The sequence below is a fragment of the Odocoileus virginianus genome, chromosome 15, assembly GCF_023699985.2.
Source record: "Odocoileus virginianus isolate 20LAN1187 ecotype Illinois chromosome 15, Ovbor_1.2, whole genome shotgun sequence".
NCBI classification, from domain to species: domain Eukaryota; kingdom Metazoa; phylum Chordata; class Mammalia; order Artiodactyla; family Cervidae; genus Odocoileus; species Odocoileus virginianus.
The window spans coordinates 6570335-6596655 of NC_069688.1; the positions used below are offsets into that span (position 1 = coordinate 6570335).

Consider the following 26321-nt stretch of genomic DNA (forward strand, 5'->3'; position numbering starts at 1 on the left):
ACAGAACACACACACTCAGAAGTGAGGCAGAAAGTCCCCCGACCGCTCTGAGCCCCGAGCTCTCCTCTGAAATGGCCACACTGTGCCGGCCTCATGGAGGTGCCTGGAGACCGATATGACGTCATCTGGGAAAGACGTCTGGGAGAGACACAGGGGCTGGGTGAGCATCCCTCTCTTTCTCTCTTGCTGACAGCGTTGCTTTAAGCAGAGGAACAGGCAGTGTTGCAAGCCAGGAGTGAGAAGGGGTGGGTGTTCTCTGCCTCCCCGACACTGCTCCCAGAAATGGGCCCGCCTTCCCAGAAGCCCACGGAATTCTCCATAGATTACAGCCCATGAAATCATAAGCCCGCCCCCTCACCGACGGGTAGCATATGGAAATTCTCTTCTGTCTGGAAAAGCTCTGAGCCAGAGTCAGCCAGGTCTGTGGAAAGCCCCACCCAAGTGGGTCCCACAGGCTCGCTTCTGGTCTCTTTAGTGAAAGGAGCTCCTGACTTAACAGAGTCATCAGTCGTGTTTTTGAAAAAAGGAAAGAAAATCCAGCAGGAGTGCTCAGTGCTCTAGCACTGCCGCTGCCTCCCCGAAGGAAAGCCTGAAATCGGTTCATCAGCCACACTCCCCTCATCGGCACCAGTCACACGTTGCCTTACCTTGTTGCCTGTTTCATGATTGCTGTGCAAACCTAAAATCTTCGTTATGACACTCAGGGCCTCTAGCCACATGGTCCACCCAGCCCTATCCCCCAGTGCCCCCGGAGTTCTGCTCATGCTGGATGCCTGCCTCGCTCACCCACGTTCTAGAGGAGCCGTGGTTCTGGCCAGGTTACCTCCCAATCGCCCAGCCATATCCACCATGCAAGACACCCCAGGTCTTAAGTGAGATCCCTGGCGAACAGAGATGATGCTTGGTGCTGTCCTTGAGGACACGCAAAGCCCATCACAGCCTCTGGAGCCGCTTCACACCTCGCGTGAGTCTCCCAATGACTTTGGAAGTTGGGTTAAAATTACTCCCATTTTACAGAGGAGAAAACTGAGGCTTGGAGAAAGGGAGGGTTGTGTCCAAGGTCACACGGATAACACTTGGCTCTGGATTCCCAGACCAAGACATCCACCCTCCACCACAGCTGCCTAACAAACTACTGCCCTACCACCAGAGGTGGGGTGGGGTTCATGGGAGTGGGGTTGGGGTGGAGATGAAGGAAAAGACATGGGTGGGTGATGCTGGGATTGGTCCGAGCCTCAATTCTGCCCTGCAGGCTGGTGGGGAAGGTGGAGGGTGTAACCTGAGGGATAAAGGGAGTCTGTGACTGCATGGGAGACAGGCCAGAAACTGACAGTGATGATTGAAATCATTGTCTATGCAGCCCTTACTCTAGTAAATGCCTCTCTGAGGGTCCCAGAGCTCTGATCCATCCCTTAGTGTCTCCAGGGCAGGTGGACCCTGGTGGTGAATCCTGGCTCTGCCTTCCCTGACCATGTGAGCCTGAGCAAGGGTCTGGCCCTCTGGGGTCTCAATATGCAGAAACACACACACAGAGGTATTAATATCACAAGACAAGACACGTTAAGGTACTTGGAATGGCTTCAGACACGTGGTGAGTTTCATCAGTGGCAACTGTGACCTACGGGCATCAGCATGGCTGGAGCGTCTCGTGAAGGTACTGGCTGTGCCACTGCCCACTTAGTGGGCTGGAAGAGGGCCGGGGGCCTGGAAGGGATGAGGTTTTAGGAAGAAAGGACTAAACGCACACAAACAACACACTCGGCTCAGGGAGTCAGCGGTCCCCACCAACCCCAGCAGCTCACCGGAACTCAGGAAGCCAAAGATGCCCGTGCGATAGCTGGCCGTGACCACGATGAGGTTGCCGACAGCAGCCAGGAAGGAGCCGTCCACTGCCAGCCGGTCCCCACTGCCCTTGCCCTCCGCAGCGTTGTGGAAGAACACCAGAACCGATGCGTTGGGGGCCTGCAGGGAGCGCAGAAATGTGGGGGCTGCAGGCGGCCACCTCCCCCTCCAGAGCCTGGGAAGGGCACCTTTGCCATGTAGGTGCCAGACTGGGCCGACACACAGCCCTGGGTGTGTCAACACACCTATCCGAAGGCCAGGCAGACGAGACGGGGCACCCCAAGAACGGCAAAGCTACTGTTGACTGGAAACTCCCCGAGGTGGAAGGGGTTCTGGATTTGAAGTCAGGAGATGGGGATCAAGTCTCTGCTCAGCCCAACTGTGCTTTCTTAGTAAGAGCCACGAAGATGCTCCTAGCCTCAGTTTCTACACCTCTAAAGTGGGAAAGGGGGGAGAAGATAGAAATAAACACACCTATCATTTCCTCCGAGAGTCAGTGTGAAGACCAGTGGCTTCGTAGATCAACTGTGAAGTACTGTTGTCAACTTCTTGCTCACATTACGGCATAAGTGTATGCTCACCAATCACCACTCACTGGGCCTAGCTGTGAACTCTGGGACCCGACTGACCAAATCTACAGTAATAACTCACTAGCTGAGTGACCTTAGGCAAGTCACCCGACCTCTCTGAGCCTTGGGCTTCTCACTATCCAGTGGGAATGACACCTCTCAGAGGCGTGAGGAGGATCAGAAGGGAGGATGCTGTGAGGTGTTCAGCCAATGACGGGCACAGACCTCCAGAGGTGTCCCTCGGCTGGCCCCTCTTTCCAGTGTGTTCAACACTGCCCAGCTCCTACACTGCCCAAGTGATGGTCTCCTCCAGCCTTTAGGTGTGGTCTCTGTCCCACTCTTTGCCATTTCCAATGTCTCTCTTATCACCTGTTCATTGGTTAATTAGTATCTATGCCTTGTTTTATTCCATTCTCATAAGAACTTCATGAGCTGATGCTATTTCTCTTCCTACTTTTGGGGGAAACTGGGACACATAGAATATGAGTGGCCTTCTCCAGGCCAGGGAGGCAGTGGTAAGTGGCAGGCTGGTTTGGAGCCAGAACTTAATTCAACATCCCCAGCATGATCCGGCCAGCACTGGGCATCACCATCACTTCCTTCACTCTAGGCTCTATGCTTCTATTAATGCATCCCAGAGGAACCTCCATGTCCAGATGCCCTTGTTCCAAATCTCACTCAGCAGCTTGCTGTGCTCAAATCTCCAAAGTGCTCTGCCTCTGGCTGCTGGTGGCTCAGGGACCAGGAAGTGGAGGCGTATCACATGCACTGTGGGATCTGCCAACACGACTCACGTTTCCTAAGGCTCATCAGTTCTGTTTTCTCTCATGAGTTCTGACCCTTCCCCCCAGACAGGAAACTCAACTCAACATCAGGATCCTAGATGCTACTTAGGAAGATACAGGCTTCAAAACAGGGACTAACCAGAGTCAACCCTGAATATTCACTGGAAAGACTGAAGCTGAAGCTCCAATACTTTGGCCACCTGATATGAAGAGCCGACTCATTGGAAAAGATCCTGATGCTGAGAAAGATCGAAGGCAGGAGGAGAAGGGGACGACAGAGGATGAGAAGGTTGGATGGCATCACTGACACAATGGACATGAAGGACAGGGAAGCCTGGTGTGCTGCAGTCCATGGGGTCACAGAGTTAGACACAACTTAGCGACTGAACAACAATAATAATCAGAGCCGGGGCCACTTCCTGAATTTTACCCACCCTCTAGAACTGCCTCGAGTGAGAGACCACATGAAAAGAAACATCCCCAAGGGGCCTCTCCAAGGGTCTCTCCAAGGACAACTCCTGGTTTCCTCATTTACAGATTAATTTGACCTGGCTCCACACTTCCCCAGCCCATGGCCCTCCAGGAAACCCCGCACCACCAGCCCTCATCCACTGGCGTGGCTCTCAGCCTCCCCTCCAGACACGTCTGTCACTGTCTCCTCCCTCCTGTATCACAATCCTATTAGTCCCACAGTTGTCCAATATTTATCTGCTTATCTATTTTTGACCCTGATGCTGGGAAAGATTGAAGGTAAGAGGAGAAGGGGACGACAGAGGATGAGATGGTTGGATGTCATCACTGACTCGATAGACATGAGTTTGAGCACGCTCTGGGAGTGGGTGACGGACAGGGAAGCCTGGCGTGGTGCAGTCCATGGGGTTGCAGAGAGCTGGACACGACTGAGTGACTGAACTGAACCGCTTATTTCTGCTCCTCCTGCTGTAATGGAAGCCCCCTTGAGGACAGCAACCTTGTTTTGTTCAGAGCTGCAGCCTAGGGAGAACAGACCCTCCCGTCACTGGCGCTTTATGAATATCTCTTAGAGAACTGGACCCGGATAACGAAGCACCATGCTCCTGTGCAGACGAGGGGAGGCCCTGGAGGAACCAGGCTGGCGCTCAGCCACTCAGGCCTCAGGGAGCCAGGAACCAACCAGGAGAGCACAGAGCAGAGGGCGGACCATGCTGGCAGTGAGGGGATTGGGGATTGCCAACAGGGCAGCTTTCACGGCAACCACAGCCAGGACGGCCACACTCACCACATTCTGCGGGACAAACACGTTGAGATACAGGCAATCTTCGCTAACCCCTGGAGGTGTGGGCGTCCTGACGCCTGGCTGCCAGCACCTGGCCCTGCAGATACAGAAGGACGGTGTGTGACTTGCAGGAAAAACAATTAAAGGGACACACGCCAGCCTTCCTGCATGCCCAGCAGCAGCAGCAGAAGCAGAGCCTACTGCCCCATTCTGAAGGCCCAGCAGCCCACCAACAATTAGGCAGCTTCAGGAACTGGTTAATGGGATTGGTGAGTAAATGCTGGAAAGAGCAGGATGACCACCTCCCTACCATGGGCCTGAGGAGCGTCCCCTGAATAAGCTGCCGACCCAGATAGAACAGAGGAACACGGGTTCACCTGGGCCCTGGGGTCCTGCAGGCTCCAGTGCGCAGACCCACTGGGATGAAGGGCCTCGGCCTGCTTTCTCCATCACTACAGAGTCCAAGTGTGCCAGTGGAAACATCTCCTGGCATAAGAGCTGAGATGCATATCTGGGACACTCCTGAGGCAGGCATGATGGTTATCTGTCCAAGCCTGGTTGGCACTGGGCTCTGATGGACCAAGCTCTCGCTGCTCATCACTCAAAAGCCTCAGTTCCCTCATCTGTCAAATGGGTGGATCCTAACTCAGTGAAGTTCTCTAATGAGTGCTTATTTGTTTCTTTTGTCTCCCAGTGGTGACTCTTTCATGGCTTTCTGCATCCTTCTGCCACTGTCCTAGCTTAAGTCTTCCTGTCGCTCGCCTGGAATATCCCAGAGCCTCCTGCTCATCCCTCTGTCTGGTCCTGAGGTGGTGAGTTGCCCACAACTGGCCATGGGCAGTGATGGACAGGGAGCATGTGGCTGCCTCCTCGGACAGAGCTGCTGATGCCTGTGCAGAGGGAAAGGCCATGGGATGAGAGAGGACGGCGTGGGTGCTCCTTCCACAGATACTCTGAACATGCTTTCATCAGAAAAATAACAAAATCGTATCCCGTTTGTTAACTATCTACTGCGGTACATGCACAGGAGGGAATGGGCAAAATTGAAAAGCAGAGGAAGGAAAATAGGATATTCCATTTCTTTCCCATTTTTGAAAACTCCTCTTCATATCATGTCTATTGGGGGAATGAAAAGACCTTTTACATTATTATTTATTATTATTATTATTATTGTAAACTCCTATGCATTTCCTTCTCTGCTTATTTCTCAGCCCCACTGAGGTCAGCTGTAGCCGGGAGGTTGAGTTCAGGCCACTGCCATGCTGGGGCACGTGGGCGTGGCCCATGGGCATGGCCCAAGGAAATCTCCTCTGTGCTAATAGCCTCTCTTTCCTGGATGCGAAGTCATGGAAGGTTCCCAGAAGGAACCTTGGAAGGTCTGTGCTAAAGAAGACATGCCAGCCTGGGTCCCCGCATTACTGCATGGAGCAGAGCCCACGAGCGCCTCATCACCAAAGGAGACAGCACCAAGACAATGTGAATTCACCGACAAATGGGGGTTTACATGTAAGAGCACTCAACTTCATCTTAGCTAATGTACCCCCAATGCACGGCTCAAATTCGAATGCACTGCTCTGCTATCAACTCTTACTTTGAAGGCTTAGAATGGCAGAAGGCTTCTCTGGACACCCCCCCAAATGTATTCCACTCCATCCTTACCGTGGCTTGGTGGCTTCCCAGGACCCAGTCCAGTTCAAGTGCTCCGGGGCCCGGAAGCGTTTCTCCCCCAGGGGCGGGGCGGCATAGGGAACTCCCAGGAACTGGTCCACTGGCTTCCACGAAGTGCCCACTTGAATGGCCTGCGACCTGCCCAGCAGCTGGCCGTGGGTGGCGATGGGCACTGAAGGTGGAGATGTCCCAAAGCCGGGCAGAGGGATGTCTGGGGCGGGGGAAGGAAGAGAGAGCACAGCACATGCTCTATTCAGGGATATTCCAGATATGCTTTAAGAAACAAATCAAAAAGCCCAAACACTGCTTTCTGCACTTCAAAAAAAAAAAAAAAGTTATTCATTCAGGCTCCAATAACTTAAGTCTAGTCAGTTCAGCTCAGTCGTGTCCGACTCTTTGCGACCCTATGAATCGCATCATGCCAGGCCTCCCTGTCCATCACCAACTCCCAGAGTTTACTCAAACCCATGTCCATTGAGTCGGTGATGCCATCAAACCATCTCATCCTCTGTTGTCCCCTTCTCCTCCTGCCCCCAATCCCTCCCAGTATCAGGGTCTTTTCCAATGAGTCAATTCTTGGCATGAGGTGGCCAAATGGAGTTTCAGCTTCAGCATCAGTCCTTCCAATGAACACCCAGGACTGAGATCCTTTAGGATAGGCTGGTTGGATCTCCTCGCAGTCCAAGGGACTCTCAAGAGTCTTCTCCAACACCATAGATCAAAAGCATCAATTTTTTGGCATTCAGCTTTCCTCACAGTCCAACTCTCACATCCGTACATGACCACTGGAAAAGCCATAGCCTTGACTAGATGGACCTTTGCTGGCAAAGTAATGTCTTTGCTTTTTAATGTGCTATCTAGGTTGGTCATAACTTTCCTTCTAAGGAATGCCTTTTAATTTCATGGCTGCAATCACCATCTGCAGTGATTTTGGAGCCCAAAAAAAATAGTCTGACACTGTTCCCACTGTCTCCCCATCAATTTCCCATGAAGTGATGGGACCAGATGCCATGATCTTAGTTTTCTGAATGTTGAGCTTTAAACCAACTTTTTCACTCTCTTCTTTCACTTTCATCAAGAGGCTTTTTAGTTCTTCTTCACTTTCTGCATAAGGGTGGTGTCATCTGCATATCTGAGGTTATTGATATTTCTCCCAGCAATCTGAATTCAAGCTTGTGCTTCTTCCAGCCCAGTGTTTCTCATGATGTACTCTGCATATAAGTTAAATAAGCAGGGAGACAATATACAGTCTTGATGTACTCCATTTCCTATTTGGAACCAATCTGTTGTTCCATGTCCAGTTCTAACTATTGCTTCCTGACCTGCATACAGACTTCTCAAGAGGCAGGTCAGGTGGTTTGGTATTCCCATCTCTTTCAGAATTTTCCACAGTTTATTGTGATAAGTCTAGTCAAGTTAGTGTCTAATGTGAGAAAAGAAAAAAGAAACCTGACAAAGACACCTGATCTTCCCCAGGCACTGAGTAATCCTTCCCTCAGTTCTTGTCATCTCAAGTTCTTCCAGGAGAGCTCACCCAGGCCCACAAACCCTGATGCAGCCCCCTGGGACCAGATGTCATCACAATTCTGGATTACTTGTATTTTAAAAAGAACCATGCAAGGTCCAATCTTCCAGGGGAGTCTGGACTTGAGCCCCATCATTAGACATGCCACTTACTTCTGGGAGGAAATGTATGGGCTGGTCCTCCTAAGAGGGATGAATACCCGATATCATTTCTTCAGTCAACTTTGGGTCAGATTTTGACCCCAAACAAGTTTGCCAAAAACTTACAAAAAATTTTTTTCTGACTTTAAGACTGTTTGGATTTTAGAACTATTGCTGAGGCACTGCAGACCCGGTAAGTACATTTCACTGGTGAGGAAGTGGGTTTAGGGGCCGAGGGTGGCTAGCTGTCAGGATGTCAAGGTGCTGAGGTAGGATTCAAAGCTGTGCTTTTCTGAGCCCCAGCTCTGACCACAGGGTCAGAGGTTCACACAGGGTCAAGAGCCGGGCCTAGCCTGTGGCACCTGTCCTCCCTTTGTGCCTGGTCCTTCAGGTCAGGCTGCGGCAGCCAGCCACCCCGCCCGTGCTCCCCAGGCCTCCCGCAGTGGCTCCTGGCAGTGCCGATCTCCAGACACTCATCAGCCTCCCTAGCCTTATCTTAGCTCCTCTGCTGTATCCCCTCACACTCTTTCATTGAGTCAATAGACTTTTATCAGCTCAGTTCAGTTCAGTCGCGTCTGACTCTTTGCAACCCCATGGACTGCAGCAAGCCACGCTTTCCTGTCCATCACCAACTCCCAGAGTTTACTCAAAACTCATGTCCATCGAGTCAGTGATGCCATCCAACCATCTCATCCTCTGTCGTCCCCTTCTCCTCCCACCCTCAATCTTTCCCAGCATCAGGGTCTTTCAGATGAGTCAGTTATTCGAATCAGGTGGCCAAAGGATTGGAGTTTCAGCTTCAACGTCAGTCCTTCCAATGAATATTCAGGACTGATTTCCTTTAGGATGAACTGGTTGGATCTCCTTGCAGTCCAAGGGACTCTCAAGAGTCTTCTCTAACACCACAATTCAAAAGCATCAATTCTTTGGCACTCAGCTTTCTTTATAGTCCAACTCTCACATCCATGCATGACTACTGGAAAAACCATAGCGTTGACTAGATGGACCTTTGTTAGCAAAGTAATGTCTCTGCTTTTTAATATGCTATCTAGGTTGGTCATAACTTTTCTTCCAAGGATCAAGCGTCTTTTAATTTCATGGCTACAGTCACCATCTGCAGTGCTTTTGGAGCCCCAAAAAATAAAGTCTGTAACTCTTTCCACTGTTTCCCCATCTATTTGCCATGAAGTGATGGGACCAGATTCCATGATCTTAGTTTTCTGAATGTTGAGTTTTAAACCAGCTTTTTCACTCTCATCTTTCACTTTCATCAAGAGGCTCTTTAGTTCTTCTTTGCTTTCTGCATAAGGGTGGTGTCATCTGCATATCTGAGGTTATTGATATTTCTCCCAGCAATCTTGATTCCAGCTTGTGCTTCATCCAGCCCAGCGTTTTTCATGATGTACTCTGCATATAAGTTAAATAAGCAGGGTGACAATATACAGTCTTGATGTACTCCTTTCCCAATTTGGAACCATTCTGTTGTTCCATGTCCAGTTCTAACTGTTACTAGTTGACCTCCATACAGACTTCTCAAGAGGCAGGTCAGGTGGTCTGGTATTCCCATCTCTTCAAGAATTTTCCAGAGTTTGTTGTGATTCACACAGTGAAAGGCTTTGGCATAGTCAATAAAGCGGAGTAGATGTTTTTCCGGAACTTTCTTGCTTTTTCAATGACCCAATGGATGTTGGTAATTTGATTTCTGGTGTTTCTGCCTTTTCTAAATCCAACTTGAACATCTGGAAGTTCACGATTCACGTACTGTTGAAGCCTGGCTTGGAGAATTTTGAGCATTACTTTACTAGTGTGTGAGATGAGTATCAGCTCAGGCTCAGTGCCAAATGCCACTTTCAGAGGCTTAAGACAGGCCTGTGTCTGGTTCCCACAGGTCTTAGGGCCTCACCCGGAGGAAACCAACGTTGGTGAAGAGATTCAGGGTGTGTGTGTGTGTGTGTGTGTGTGTGCATGCACGCACGCAGTCTCTCTTATTTATTTCCCACAGGTATGTTTCCTTTGCTCCCATTCACTGTGGGCCGATAGAGAGAGAAAGCTTTGCAGCTTGGTCTGAAGCTCTGTCTGTTTAAAATACACATTTATGATGAACATAAATGTGGGAGAGGAGGCAGACAGACAGACAGTCGGAAGTTTATCCATTCCTCAAGAGTTTGGTAATATGCAGTGGCTCAACTGGAGGTGGTTTTGACCCCAGGAAACATTTGACAATGTCTGGAGATATTCTGGGGTTGTCAGAAGGATTGAGGAGAGGTCTGAGCTCCTGGTATCTCACAGGATGGAGGCCAGAGATGCTATTAAACAACCTACAATAGAGACGACAGGTCATCCAGTCATCCAGTCCCAGATGTCAGTGGTGTCGGGGCTGAGACCCCCTGGTGATGTGCGTTCATGACCTCCAGGCCACTGAGGGCCCACGTGGTGAGGAGGAAGCAATGAAGGGTCGAGCAGACCTGTGTTTGTGTGAGGGACCAGCTACTTGAGAAATATCTCATAGTTCTTCTGACTCTTGATTTTCCCATCGCCCAGAAAGGAGCAGTAGCTGTCCCTACAACACAAAGACATCAGGAATAAATAACACGATCCCCATAATGTCCCAAGCTCAGTGCCTGGTGCGAGAGAGGAGACCAACACATGAATGAATGAATGGGGAGAGGGAAGGAAGAAAGGAAGGAGGAAGAGATAGAAGGAAGGAGGGAAGGAATGGAGGGGTGAAAGAAAGAATGAAAAAGGAAGGACAAAAGGTAGAGAGAAAAGGAGGAAAGAGTGAGTGAAAACTTGGTTGTTCACACACTGGCGTGTGAGTTATAACCCAAAATGGAAACTTGGGATGGAAAGAAATACGTGCCGCTTTATAATCTGGCCTCGATCGCAAATCATACCTGCTCTCACCCCCACAGTTCCTTCCTTCTCACAAGATTTCCTGTTTCAATTGCAAATCACAGGCTCTCTGGCCAGCATTCAGGACCAACCGTGGATGCTAAGGCAGGGAAAACTCCCAAGGTCAGCTCTTTTGCTCTGCAGGAAACAGCCACATTTCATGAACGTGGCATCATCTCAAGCAGGGAGCAGAGACAGAAAATATAAAAGCTAAAGAATTTCGAGGGAATGCAAGCCTGCTTTCCCACAGACACTGGTATTTAAGCCTCCCTCCAGAGGCTGCCCAATGTATCCCAGACGGAATGAGATCCAACATGGGAAAAATATCTGCTGTGCATTTCTTCCTTTTGAAATCTTTTGCAGAAGTGGAGAGTCTTTCTAGAATACCCATATATTTAGGCTCTGTGACTATTTGGATTAAGAAAACTGTTTGTAGCTCTATATGTACTTTAGGTACAAATAAATATGTGGCATGTGTCTTCTGCTGGAGAGTGAGCATTTCATGCTGAATTTGAGACACACAGAGAAGCAGTCTAATTTGTTTTACAGAACTCAAGCCTCAAAGTGAAGGCATTTCTCAGCAGGACTACCATGCAGATTGGCTACACTATGGATGAAATCTATTTAACTCGACTAAATGATATAAGCATCCTGAGAGTCCCTTGGACTGCAAGGAGATCAAACCAGTCCAACCTAAAGGAAATCAGTCCTGAATATTCATTGGAAGGACTGATGCTGAAACTGAAGCTCCAATACTTTGACCACCTGATGCAAAGAACTGACTCATTGGAAAAGACCCTGATGCTGGGAAAGATTGAAGGCAGGAGAAGAAGGGGACGACAGAGGATGAGATGGTTGGATGGCATCACCAACTCGATGGACATGAGTTTGAACAACCTCCAGGAGTTGGTGAAGGACAGGGAAGCCTGGCTTGCTGCAGTCCATGGGGTCACAAAAGTTGGACATGACTGAGTGACTGAACTGAACTGAACTGAACTGAATAGAAGGCAAGCCTTAAGATTAGGGCCTTATTATAGGAATCAAAGCTCTTGTAGGACCTTCTCCTGATCTAAACACTGAGGTGGAGGAAAGGGGCAGGGAGGACATCCCTGGATCAAGACAGGCCTGAAGCACCATTAATACTTGAGGACAAGGTGGGGCCAAATCCCACTGCTACCTAGTTTTATAAATAAAATTTTATTGATACACAGCCATGCCCATGGATCTATTATTGTCTGTGGCCACTTTCCTGCTTCAATAGCAGAGTTGAGTAGCTGTAACAGAGACTTGTAGCTGTGAAGCCTAAAATATTTATTATCTGACTCTTTACAGAGAGAGATAACAAACATCTGCTCTTGAAGATAAGGTGGCAGATTCAGCCAACATTTCTAAAAAGTTATTCATTCCATCCCATAAGCATGTCTAGTCGTGAGGGGGTGTCCCCCAGGGCCTCAGCTCCCATGTCTCCTGGTCTATAGCTCATATTATTTCACTTTAGGCTGTAATTATATGCTGCTTGCTCCTTGCCTGCTTTACCCCTGCATCCCTAGCACCCAACACAAGGGCTGACACATGATAACATGTTACTGGATGTTTCTAAACTAAACCCAGCCAGGAGCAACCACACTCTTCGGTGATGGTGATGTGGTCACTAGGCAATGCGGCTTTGTGGGACAGGATTGCCTCTAGAGATAGGAGAGCTGGCTCCAAGTCCCTGTTCTATCATCACTAGCTGTGTGAAATCAGAGAAGTAACCTAACTTCTCTGGACCAGAGTCTCCTGGTCTCTAAGATGGGGATCAATCCTTTATCTTGATATCTCACAGGATAACATGAGGATCCAACAAGATAAGGTATGTGAAACAACTTTATAAACCCTGAAACAGTACTAAAAAGTGGCCTAGTGAATTATTTTATGCAGAAACTCAAAGGCCAAAATGGCTTCTATAACTTGAAGTTATGAATACAGACAGTGAAGAGTTCTAGGTCAGAAGTAGGCTTTTTTGTCTTCCTTCAGTTCATCCCATGTAAGTGCCACATAGCCTAAGATAACTATGACTGACTTTTCCTTAAGAACCTCAAAAGCCACCGCCCATGAGTCACCACATGCTTGGACAGTCCCTCCCAGCCTTGGGAATGTCTGCAAAGACACAGGCTGGAACTCACTCAGCTTCCAGTAGATGTAGGTGGCCTCTTCGTGGAGCAGAAGTCGGCAGTTCTGGACCTGCAGGCTATGTGTGCAGCTCTGGGTATCAGCATAGAACACACACCTCACAGCTCCAGGTTGGGTCTGCAGAGTGGTCACAAGGCAGTCCTGGTGACGGGAACACTCTGCGGAGGAGGAGAAGGGTGGGGATTGAGCCTGAGAGATCATCTCAGTCAAGTATTCAAAAACATATTCATGAATCCACGCATCCATTAATCCATCCATCCAGTCATGCATCCATGAACCCATCCAATTCATCCATTCATCTATCCAACCACCTATCTTACCATCTAACCATACATTCATAAATCCATGACTGGGAGCTGACTGTGGCTCAGATCATGAACTCCTTATTGCCAAATTCAGACTTAAATTGAAGAAAGTAGGGAAAAGCACTAGACCATTCAGGTATGACCTAAATCAAATCCTTTATGACTATACAGTGGAAGTGAGAAATAGATTTAAGGGACTAAATCTGATAGAGTGCCTGATGAACTATGGATGGAGGTTCATAACATTGTACAGGAAACAGGGATCAAGACCATCCCCACGGAAAAGAAATGCAAAACGGCAAAATGGTTGTCTGAGGAGGCCTTACAAACAGCTATGAAAAGAAGAGAAGTGAAAAGCAAAGGAGAAAAGGAAAGATATTCCCACTTGAATGCAGAGTTCCAAAGAATAGCAAGGGGAGATAAGAAAACCTTCCTCAGCGATCAATGTAAAGAAATAGAGGAAAACAACAGAATGGGAAAGACTAGAGATCTCTTCAAGAAAATTAGAGATACCAAGGGGACATTTCATGCAAAGATGGGTTCAATAAAGGACTGAAATGGTATGGACCTAACAGAAGCAGAAGATATTAAGAAGAGGTGGCAAGAATACACAGAAGAACTGTACAAAAAAGATCTTTACAACCCAGATAATCATGACGGTGTGATCACTCACCTAGAGCCAGACATCCTGGAGTGTGAAGTCAAGTGGGCCTTAGAAAGCATCACTACGAACAAAGCTAGTGGAGGTGATGGAATTCCAATTGAGCTATTTCAAATCCTGAAAGATGATGCTGTGAAAGTGCTGCACTCAATATGCCAGCAAATTTGGAAAACTCAGCAGTGGCCACAGGACTGGAAAAGGTCAGTTTTCCTTCCAATCCCAAAGAAAGGCAATGCCAAAGAATGCTCAAACTACTGCACAATTGCACTCATCTCACACGCTAGTAAAGTAATGCTCAAAATTCTCCAAGCCAGGCTTCAGCAATACGTGAACCATGAACTTCCATATGTTAAAGCTGGTTTTAGAAAAGGCAGAGGAACCAGAGATCAAATTGCTAACATCTGCTGGATCATTGAAAAAGCAAGAGAGTTCCAGAAAAACATCTATTTCTGCTTTATTGGCTATGCCAAAGCCTTTGACTGTGTGGATCACAATAAACTGTGGAAAATTCTGAAAGAGATAGGAATACCAGACCACCTGACCTGCCTCTTGAGAAGTCTGTATGCAGGTCAGGAAGCAACAGTTAGAACTGGACACAGAACAGACTGGTTCCAAATAGGAAAAGGAATACATCAAGGCTGTATATTGTCACCCTGCTTATTTAACTTATGTGCAGAGTACATCATGAGAAACACTGGGCTGGAAGAAGCACAAGCTGGAATTCAGATTGCTAGGAGAAATATCAATAACCTCAGATACGCAGATGACACCACCCTTATGGCAGAAAGTGAAGAAGAACAAAAAAGCCTCTTGAAAGTGAAAGAGGAGAGTGAAAAAGTTGGCTTAAAGCTCAACATTCAGAAAACTAAGATCATGGCATCTGGTCCCATCATTTCATGGGAAATAGATGGGGAGACAGTGGAAACATTGTCAGACTTTATTTTTTGGGGCTCTAAAATCACTGCAGATGGTGATTGCAGCCATGAAATTAAAAGATGCTTACTCCTTGGAAGGAAAGTTATGACCAACCTAGATAGCATATTAAAAAGCAGAGACATCACTTTGCCAACAAAGGTCCATCTAGTCAAGGTTACGGTTTTACTAGTGGTCATGTATGGATGTGAGAGTTGGACTGTGAAGAAAGCTGAATGCCAAAGAATTGATGCTTTTGAACTGTGGTGTTGGAGGAGACTCATGAGAGTCCCTTGGACTGCAAGGAGATCCAACCAGTCCATCCTAAAGGAGATCAGTCCTGGGTGTTCATTGGAAGGACTGATGCTGAAGCTGAAACTCCAATACTTTGGCCCACCTCATGCGAAGATTTGACTCATTTGAAAAGACCCTGATGCTGGGTGGGATTGGGAGCAGGAGGAGAAGGGGATGACAGATGAGATGGCTGGATGGCATCACCGACTTGATGGACTTGAATTTGAGTAAACTCCGGGAGTTGGTGATGGACAGGGAGGCCTGACATGCTGTGATTCATGGGGTCGCAAAGAGTCAGACACGACTGAGCAAGTGAACTGAACTGAACTGATCCATCCATCCAGTTGTGATCCATGAATTCATCCGTCCATCCTGCCATCTAACCATACATCCATGAATCCATGCATACATCCTCCCATCTATCCAAACATCATCCATTCATTCATTCATGCAATTATACACCCGTGAATCTGTGTATCATCCATCTACCCACTCTTCCATTTGTCCCAAGACAACCTGAGGTGCCTGGCAGGAAGAAATCCGTCTGGGAGAGCAGACATGGGTGAGCACTCGTCTGCAGTCTCCTCACTTTCCTTCAGGGTCAGCCCAAAGTCAAGTTTTTAAGAGCATAAGCCAACCAGCCATCGTTCATCCAATCACACTTCATGAATCTATACATCCACTTGTGCATCATCCATTCATCTATCCAATTATCCTTGCATACATACATGCAAACACTCACTCCTTCATTTTAGCACCTGGCACAGGGCTAGAATCTTGGAATAAAACAGTGGTGGTGGGGGACTCAACTCTCCCATCAATCTATTTTCCACACAGCAGTCAGGGTTTTCTTTGGTTATTTATTCACAAACGTGCTCTTGTCATTTTTCTGTTTAGAGCACCTTCATGGCTCCCCACTGGCCTCAGGATTAAGTCATACAAGACAAGGCTCTTCATGTTCTACCCCATGCCTTCCTCTTCAGCCTCATCTCCCTCTGCCTCCTGCCTCATCACACTCATCATGTTCCATCAAGGGTTATGTCCTTTCCCATGTAAACCAGGTCCTGCCCTAGACAGTTTAAATGATTCATGGCATTAGGATATTTAGTCCTAAGAACAGCCCTGAAAATAATGACATTTCATTCAATTGAGCAAGCCAGGGATTGCCTAAAGCCCTTATTCATAGCCTAATCTCTGTGCTGTGGCACCATGCAGAGTTGTACGGTGTACAACCTGTACAACTGTACGTGGCAGCCCCGTCTGTAATTTGGGCATGTTGTTATCTAACCTTGTAGAGGAGTAGATCCATGGAACCTCATTATTGCAGAAGCATAAATGGGCTTCCCTTGTGGCTCAGCTGGTAAAGAATCTGCCTGCAATGCAGGAGAACTGGGTTTGATCCCTGGGTTGGGAAGATCCCTTGGAGAAGGGAAAGACTACCCGCTCCAGTATTCTGGCCTAGAGAATTCCATGGACTGTAAGGTCCATGGGGTCGCAAAGAGTCGGACACGACTGAGCGACTTTCACTTTCACAAATGTTATCTAATCTTGACCTCTTTCATAAAGTAAAGTCTTTGTAGAACCTTCTGATCAAGTTGTCACCTAGCTTTTGTTTACATACCAGTGACCAAAACCCTCTAAAGGAAGTAGGCATCTGTGGACAGCTTTGCCTATTAGAAAGTTCTCTGTATTGCATTGAAAAATGTTGAGGGCAGTAGGAGAAGGGGGAGGCAGAGGATGAGATGGTTGGATGGCATCACTGACTCAATGGACATGAGTTTGAGCAAACTCTGGTAGATAGTGACAGTCAGGGAAGCCTGGCATGCTGCAGCTCATGAGGCCACGGAGTCAGATGTGATTGAGCAACAGAACAACCACAACACAGGTCTTCCCTTTGCCCCATGAACTTGGCCAGAACAATCTTTCTTCACTGTCATGACTACCCACCTGTCATCTGAGGACAGCCATCACAGCCTCCACCCATCTCCTGAGTCTCAGACTAACCTCCTAGATCCTTCCTCTAACCTGATTCGGTGTTGCTCATTTTCTGGCTGGCTTAGCCTCTTGGAGACCCTGGCCATGGGTCAACTCTGCAGGAGGATGAGGAGACTACAGAGGAGAGCCCAGCCAGGGTTCCTCCCCCAGGTGACATCCTTCTGGCCAGGCACCCCACCCAGGTGATCTTGGGGTCTCCTATGTGTTTATGAGATCAGAATCTTCAGCAGCACTTGTGTGAGAGGACCCTCGTCCCAATCCACCCCCTACCTAGAGGGTGGACACTCCCCTTACCCCACAAGCAGCGGTCTCGGGCCGCAGAGAAGTTCCCCATGGCAGCGGTGCTGATGTGGGCAACGTCAAAGTTCCTGATGGATGGATCAACGATTGCTGAAGACAGGGCCAGGGACTGCCATGAGTCCAGAGCAACTGGTAGGGAAAGAAGGGGACCATCAGTGGGGTGTCACATGATGCTCCCAGAGGGCGCCCAGGGCTTCCTCCGGGGGTCTCCATTCTCGTGTGACCCTACTTCTTTACCCATCTCTCCATTCTACAACAATTTTTCAATGATTTCTATGAGCCAAACTCTAAATTTCTATGTGCTCAAGCCTGGGAATACAGAGGTTAAAAAAAAAAAACAAACAAATCAACAAATGCGTGGGCATTTCTACTGAGCAGCTTACAGGAGAATGGGAGAGAATGTGAAAGGATAAGAAAAACATCATAGTACAGTTGTTATGGGCTTCGCTGGTAGCTCAGATGGTAAAGAATCCACCTGCCAATGCCGGAAACCTGGGTTTGATCCTGGGTAGGGAAAAGTCCCTGGAGAAGGCAATGGCAACCCACTCCAGTATACTTGCCTGGAGAATCCCAAGGAAGGAGGAGCCTGGAGAGCTACAGTCCATGGGGTCACAAAGAATCAGACACGACTGAGTGACCAACACACACACACGGTTGTTATAATGCAAAAATCAGAATAATGCCAGCGCCCATGATAATAACAGGCTCATCAGTGTTGGATGGCACAGTGGGAAAGAATCTGCCCACCAGTGCAGGAGATACAAGAGAGTAGGGTTTGATGCCTAGGCCAGGAAGATGCCCTGGAAACAGGAATGACTGCCCACTGAAGTATTCTTGCCTGCAGAATCGCATGGGCAAAGGAGCCTGACAGGGCCCAGGGGATCGCAAAGAGCCGGACATGGCTGAGCACACACACAGTGCTGGTTACATGGTGTTTTGTGATGCACTGTGCAGGCTGCCTTCAAGACCAAGGCTCTCATTTCCCCATGTACTGGGAAGCTGGAGAAAGCTCTCATTTCCCCAAGTGGTTGGGGCTGCTGGCCGTGTCCCTCCCTAGGAATTACCTAGGACTAGGCCAGCTGCCTCCCTCCGCAGGGTCAACCTTCATCCCCAGACTAGTCTAGGTGGATCTCCAAAGTTCCAACTCTCTGGCCCCAAGATGGGACAACCCCCAGAGGCCAGCTCAGCTTCACAGCTCACTGAGGCGTCTATGTGGCCAGGGTTTGGTTTGCATCCACGTTCTACTTCACCCCCCGCCCAGTTCCGCCCCTTCGCTTCCTTACACGCGTTGCTCCCAAGAGCACTGTGCACTAAACTTTCTGCATGCAACTCTATCTCAGAGTCTTTCCTGGAAAATCCCAGCCAAGACATCCTCTTTAAAGATGAAGACAATTCGTCCCATCCTCCCTTCCTCCGCTGTGTCCACAGTCCATTCTCTACATCTGCATCTCTATTCCTGCCCTGCAAATAGGTTCGTCAGTACCATTTTCTAGATTCCACATCTATACATGAATATGCGATATTTGTTTTTGTCTGTCTGACTTGCTTCCCTCTGTATGACAAAAGGCAGCACTGACACATACACACGACCGTGTGTAAAACAGATGCTAGTGGGAAGCTGCCGTGTGACACCGGGAGCTCAGCTCGACGCTCTGTGATGACTTAGAGGGGCGGGACGCGGCGGCGGAAGGGAGGTGCACGAGGGAGAGGATGTATCTGCACTGTATAGTTGATGAGGATGAGGTTGTTGGATGGCATCACTGACTCAGTGAACATGAGTTTGAGTAAACTCCGGGAGTTGGTCACGGACAGGGAGGCCTGGGGTGCTGCAGTCCACAGGGTCGCAAAGAGTCGGACACGACTGAGCAACTGAACTGAACCGAGCTGATTCACAGCACTGCGCAGCGGAAATTGACACATTGCAAGGTAACTGTTCTCCAATTAAAATTTTTAAAAGAATTTTAAAAATAAGAGATGAAGCCTGTGAGGCACGGGGATGTGAAGACAGCTTTCCCAAGAACGTGCCGCTCCCCTATCCTGAGTGCGGGGCTCTCTGTCACCGCGAGAGTGAGAGGCATCATCAGGCTGTGGCTGCCAGAGAAATGCCTGGCAGAGGTGAAGAGCCTTACCAGAGCGCCAGTGTCCCTGTGAGGACAGAGGAGACCCTGCAGGGGCCTCAGGCTTCTGCCGAGGAAGGACTGTGGACGGGCCTGGGGGGTGGGTGCCGCGTTCTAACCACACGTGGCATTGAAGAGGGCACAGTGTCGCCTCCCAAAATAGGCCTCTATGGTGGCGGGCTAATACCTGAATACCGTACAGAGCGGTTCAGTGTACAGAATTGATAGTTAATGGGGAAAACCTACTTATCTATTCATTTTTCCTTCTGTCTTAGACTTTTCTTTTTTAGAAGACCATACAGTGTACCCTTATGATAAATATCTGAGCATTTACCTTGTGCTGGCAAAACGCAATGGCCATCTTAGGTGCAACACTTCACAGCCCGTAAGGTGCCACTGCTTAGCACCCAAGCCCTTAGGAAGCGATACTCCATCGCCTTGTTTCCCTGTCTGTAAAACCTCATTGCGCTTGATTCACACGGCGCCCCAGACAGGGATCAAACGTGAGGAGTCAGGAGCTGGGAGAGGTCACGTGACTTTCTAAGGACGCTCAGCTGGATGGTGACAAAGCCCGAGACAGAGCCCCTTGGCTCTAAGTCAGGGGCTCTCTGCACCCCTCTGAGCCTCCCGCGGGGTGAGCATCCTCTCGGGAAGACCATCCTCGGATAGGAAAAGGTTGTTGTCTTTGATAGCAAAAGCTCTTAGCTATATGAGGAAGCCTATTATTTTTATCTCGAACCTGTCTTTGACACCATAGTACTGAGGGTCACTAAAATTAGAATGGTAAATAAAGTAGCAAAACAATCTAGCACCACTACCCCCCTTTTTTTTTTCAATTAAAAAAAAAGAATAGGAAAGGAAGGAAGGAAGAAAAAGAGAGAAAAAAAGGTGTACTCAGAGAAGTGGCCAAATAACGCAACCGGATCTCACATGGATTCAGGAAAAGAACCCCACACTCATCCTGAAGCTGTGAGACCACTCTCAGAATCTTGAACCATGTATTTCTGAACTTGGAACCTGGCTTCCCTGCAGGAAACCCAAGGCTGTCATTTTCTTAAGCATCCTCCATGTGTTGCTATTTCCATGGTCAGTGCAAGTGGCATTTTTGCAACACAGCTGATCTGAGGCACATGTTATTAGATGGTGAGTACAGGGAAATTTCAGAGAAAACTTATGATGGGATTTCAGGACTGAACCTGCCAATTATGATCTTAAAATGGAAGCTTTGGCTGCCCTCCACGTTTAGGTTGATGTCTAGGGGGAAACGCTCTAATTAAAGGGTGACTGTCACTGCCAGAGTGAGAGCCAGCTCATTGGTGGCCATCCCAGGGCCTGGAGCCAGCTCTCTGCCACACCCAGCACCCGCCCCCCTCCCCTGGCCCACAGGACCCCTGGATGAATCATTGCTGCCATGCTGAAACCAACATCTGGGGTTCTATATGCACCTCATGAAAAACTCTGACAGCAAATCCCTTGCGAATGCAAAATCATAGTGAAGCATGAAAGCTGGGTAGTCTTGGTAGCATTTCATAAGAGTTCACTAATTTGTCAAGAACTCAACAATACCACTGCCACTTAATATTCACGATAAACCATGCTGTGGCCACCATTACGTGCACATTTTACAGGTGAGCAAACAGATCCAGAAACATACACAAAGGGCTTAGCCGACAAGTGGTGCTGCTTGGCCTCAAGCCCAGCTCCTTCAGCTTCAGCATCCATGGTTTACTCCAAGGGTTCTGGTTTATTCACCAGGTGAATGAGGCGGCGGTGGCTTTCAGACTCACCCAAAGGGATAGTCTCCCCTGAAATGCAGCCTCTGTGGTTTGTTGGTTAGTTTTTCCCCTTTGTGTAAAATCTATGTTACAAAATCACACTGCCAGCATCACTTTTTTAAAAAAGGTCACTGGAGTTCGCCGGCAGTCCAGTGCTTAGGACTTGGAGCTTTCACTGCCATGGCCCCAGTTCAATCCCTGCTCGGGGAACTAAGATCCTGCAAGCTGCCCAGTGTGGCCAAGAAAGAAAGATTCGGAGTAGAAAGGAAAGGACAGTTCCCAGAGGGGCCGAGGAGGCAGGATTGACAGGACGGGGTAAGGGAGACGGTGATGAAGACCATGGGACTTCTGGGTTGGACAAAAGACCGTGCGGTGGAAAATGTCCACGAGGAAAGAAAGAACACAGCGTGGGGGCACAGAGCAGGACAGAGGGTGGCGGCAGCGATGGGTTCCCTTGGGGATGTGCTGGGCTCATAAAACCTTGAAACGCTCCTGTTTCCGAATGTCGCTATGTTCGGCAGCAGGCCTCAGTGTCGGGCACGTGGCCCGGGTCCACTGTGCTAATGGCGGGAGGGGAGGTGTGGATAGAATCCCCCTGGCAGAAAGCCAGGGGTCCCGGGACAAGCCTGTGGCCGTGGTGGTAGGGGGAGGGATCAGGCGAAGGCAGGAGGAAGGGTTTGAAATCTCCTGCTGCTTTGATTATGTCTCCCTGCACTCCACAGCGTTGCTGAGGTGCGGTGGGGCTGAGGGTAGGGGGGCAACTTTGGGTAGGGCAGGCCTCAGTGTGATACCAGGGTCCTTCCATTCCTTCCAGGCAGCATTATTCCATATTAATGTCAATTAAGCTTAAAAAAATCACTAAACTAAAAACACACTTGAAAATTTCCACCGATATATGGAAAGTTGTATTTCATTCCCTTTGCGTCCTCCCTCCCTTCCTTCCTCTTTTCTTGCCTTCCTGTCTTCCTGCCTTCCTCTGTTCTTTTCAGACAGATGTCAGTTAAAGAAGGAAATGTTTGATTTTGATTTTAAGGTTCAAATATAGTAATTTCAGGTGTTAAAAATAGCCACAACAAAACAAACGCCCACATAACTGCAGACCTGTGTTGAGACAGGAGGAGCAGGTCTGTCCCTTGCTGACTGCGTTAGCAAGGGCAAGCATCCATTCTGGCCTTCGCCTCTCAAAACGAGGGCAAGGAGCCTTTCAATGATTTTCCATCAGATCCAAGTGCAGAAATGTCAAGCCAGTTGTGACTGCCTGACCTCGCCAACATTCAAAGAACCACAGACCCATTTGTTAAATGAAAAGACTGATGGGATTTTCTTAAGAATCACCAAGAATGGAGATAAAAAGTAGAAACTCTAAAGCACTGAAAAGAAGCCAGGACTCATACTGTTTACTTGTAGTCAAGAACCAAGAATTCCTTTCTGCTCCTTAACGCTTATCAATGCTGGATATGGGGAAAGTTTGAGGAAATAATGGAGGTGGTTTCCATGCCCAGGCTGGCTGGCTGGGGGAAAACATCAAAGTTTTGAAGGCTTTCAGACAGGAAAAGGCTTTCAGACAGGAAAACCATTTCAGGCAGCAGCAATCCTCTGTGATTTTGGCATAAACAGAGGCTAACAGGGTTGTTGACGCTGCTTTCACAGTTTTATGGCCACAAGCTCTAGCTGATGACAAAACTTGTGTACTATCATTATTAGATGGGACCACTGCTCAGACATCCTCATTTCTTACCAGACACCGTCTTTCAAGTGAGAACCACATCACATTGGGCTATTTTTACCCTCATTAGCAAAAAAAAAAAAAAACCAAACCTAGATGTTCCTTTGATAACAAAAAGAAAAAAGACACCCCTTGTTATTTTGCAATCATCTGCGAGATGAAAATGGGACCAGAGCTAACTATCTGTCTTTCATGTCTGACATTTAAAGCAGACCCCAATGGACCCATTTCAACACTTATAACACTATAAAAGTATCCAGGGACACATTTACCTCTGTTCAGCCCCTAAATACCTACTTTTGAGCTCCCCAGGAGGTGTGTTTTCATCTTTGACTTTGCACTTCCAGAGCTCAGCAGAGGGCTGGTGCTGAGTACTGTGGTTGAACTGTGTCCCACCCCCACTCCAAGATTCATATTTCAAATTCATCCTAAGCCCCCGCACCTCTGAATGGGATGCTATTTGAAGACAGGGCTTTACAGAGGTAATCAAGTTAAAATAGGGTCATCAGTGCTTGCTGTGCTGAATTGCTTCAGTTGTGTCCAACTCTTTGTGACCCTATGGATGGTAGCCCACCAACCTCCTCTGCCCAGGGGATTCTTAAGGCAAGAATACTTCAGGGAGTTGTCGTGCCCTTCTCCAGGGAATCTTCCCAACCCAAGGATCAAACCCACATCTCTTACACCTACCTGCATTGCCAGGTGGGTTCTTAACCACTAGGACCTCCAGGGAAGCCCTGGTCCCTAATCCAAAGAGACTGGGGTCTTCACGTAAAGGGGAAATTAAGTCCTAGAAGTGGGCATTAACGGAAAATGATGAGCAGACATAGGGAGAAGACCACCATCAACAAGCCAAGGAGAGGGTTCTGGAACAGATCCTTCCCTCACGGCCATCAGAAGGGACCCACCCTACAAGCACCTTGACCTTGGACGTCCAGCCTCCAGAAGTGGGAGAGACTAATTTTCTATTGTTTAAGCCTTCAGTTAGTGGCATTTTGTTACATAGCCCGAACTACTACAGTGAGTGAATATTCAGCAAAAACGTCCATTCCTTGACTCACAGTGAGCTTGCTGCACTCCCTGTTGCACAGACATGCTGAGCCTAATGATAATTCTTATCATGTTATATTACAATGGCTAATGTTTCTTAAGCAGCTCCTGTTTACCAGACACATTGCAATGTGCTACGTGTTGTTTCACTTAATTTATACAGAGCTGTGTACGTGACTGTTCTGGTCACCACTGCATGCATGTTTTACGGCAGGGCCACTCTGGGGGCAGTCTGCCTGCCCCAGTCCCAAGCTCTGCCCACTGCTAGCTCTGATTTAGGGTAAACTGCACTCTGTAAACTGGAGTAGTCTGGCCACCTGATGTCACCTGAGTCAGGGCTTCCCATGTGCTAAGGGTCAGAGTTTCCTCTTGATCCTTCCAGTCTCTTGGAGGAGGGGGGTGGAGGCTGCTGGGCCAGTCTTCCACCTGGTTTTCCCAGTGCCATGTCACTGCATCCAACGTGTGTCATGGCACGAGAAGTCAGTGAGCCTTGGACTCATGGTGAGGGTGAGGGCTGAAAGGACTGATGCCTGCAAACTGCTTGGCACATGAGAGTGCTCTGTAACATTTATTAAAGAGTCACCCCTGTGTGTTGGCCTCCGAAGCCAGAGCTTCCAGCTCTGTGCCATGCTGCTGAATGCACGAGGGTGTACATGTTGTCATTTGTATCAATAAAACAGGGCATTTTCAGCCAAAACATGAGCATTAACTGTATTAATAGGACTGCTGCCACCTCTTCACTTTCCTGATCAAGCCTGTCACACAGTAAGGGGTAGGTTATGTGGCCTGGGAGGACCAGAGAAGACCCGCTCAGGTGATTCAGGGACTTGGGAGGAAGGATGGAGAAGACAACACATATTCAGGCTACAGCAGGGTCAGCAAGACTTTTCTGTTAGAAGCCAGATAGTAAATATTTTAAGCTTGGCTGCCCCACATTCATTCTCCGCTGCATACTCTCTGTATGTTATATATCCATTCTCAGATTATAGGTTCTGAACACACTGCATGCTCTGGTTTGCCACCACTGGTCCAGAAGGCAGAGACAGAGGGCCATGGGTTCAGTCACCATGCACCATGATGGGTGGAGGGTCTACATTCTGGGAACCAAAAGCTCAGCAGAAAAATTGACAGGGAGTTTCTGTACTTTTTCCAGGAATGAGGAGTCATCTGGGGAATACCATCTGGAAGGTAAAATATTGTAATTTTAATGGCAGCCCACTCCAGTATTCTTGCCTGGAGAATCCCAGGGACAGATGAGCCTGGTGGGCTGCCATCTATGGGGTCGCACAGAGTCGGATACAACTGAAGCAACTTAGCAGCAGCAGCATGACACATTGATAGTTACCCTTCCTTCCTAACTTGACATGTTAAAGTTCTTTTACAAAATGACAAAGATTTGTTTGGTTTGGATTTTCTGATGGTTCTTATTTGGTAGAAGGAAAAGTTGGCAAACATGAGCTGCCCTCCAGTTCGAGGGTAGAATCCAAGCCTAAATCCACATGGTCTTATCCTACTTCTGAACCAGGCTCCTGTGGCTCCCAGCTCTCTGAAACCACCTCCCTGCTGCCACAGCAAACCCTTCATCCTTCCCTATCCACTGTGTCCTGGAAACAAGGGTTCCTACCATAAAGTTCCCGGCCTTCATTTTGGGTTACAGTCTTCTGGCTATGGAAACTTCTAGTATTTCTCTCATCCCCAACTAGGGATGTCTGGTCATTCCCCCACATTCTTCCAATTCTTTGCCAGCAGAGATAATTCTTCCAATTATCTTTGCCAAGATAATTTCCATCTTCACCCCAGCTACTGCTAAAATCTCGAGTGACTTTATCATCTATGGGTAAAGCAGGTGGCCCATTTCTCATTCTGGTCTGTTTCTTGACCTCTTCAAACACAGAAAACTGTACCTGCACTCACCCCCGCCAAGCACCTCCACAGCCAAACTGTCAGGGCACTGGGTTCCATCACCATGCCAATGCCACTCATTCAAAGTGCCACATGCTGCTACATCCCACAGCCCTCCTTCCTCCCAGAATTTTTATACTTTATTCCATTAAAATAAGCTCTTTCATTTCACTATGATTCCCACTTCCTAACCTCCTCCAGGTTGCCCATCTTCACTGGCTTCTCATAAACCAAGGCCTCTCATGGCTTGGTCAAGCGTTTCAACTTCCCTTCTGCCACAGCGCTCCCAACCCCCTTCCCTTCAGCTGGATTAATCCAGTGGGCCTGCTTTCTCTGCAACTTGTCTCGACCTGAGCACAGCTAAAGAAATACCCACAAGCAGACTGGCGCCTTTACAGGTTTTGAGTCTTCAGCCTCCACTGAACTCTGTGCAGCCTGA

The 26321-nt window shown here is 48.3% G+C and overlaps 1 protein-coding gene across 1 annotated transcript in view; it reads right to left on the bottom strand.

Annotated features, from left to right (window-relative positions):
- Positions 1-26321, bottom strand: part of TG (thyroglobulin) — a 238090-nt gene that overhangs the window by 107761 nt on the left and 104008 nt on the right. The window contains exons 36-40 of the mRNA XM_070476976.1: positions 17310-17444; positions 12842-13006; positions 6111-6330; positions 4455-4548; positions 1803-1962 (exon numbers count right to left, since the gene is read on the bottom strand). Of these exons, the coding sequence (XP_070333077.1) occupies positions 1803-1962; positions 4455-4548; positions 6111-6330; positions 12842-13006; positions 17310-17444 (774 nt within the window). The remainder of the gene's footprint in view (positions 1-1802; positions 1963-4454; positions 4549-6110; positions 6331-12841; positions 13007-17309; positions 17445-26321) is intronic.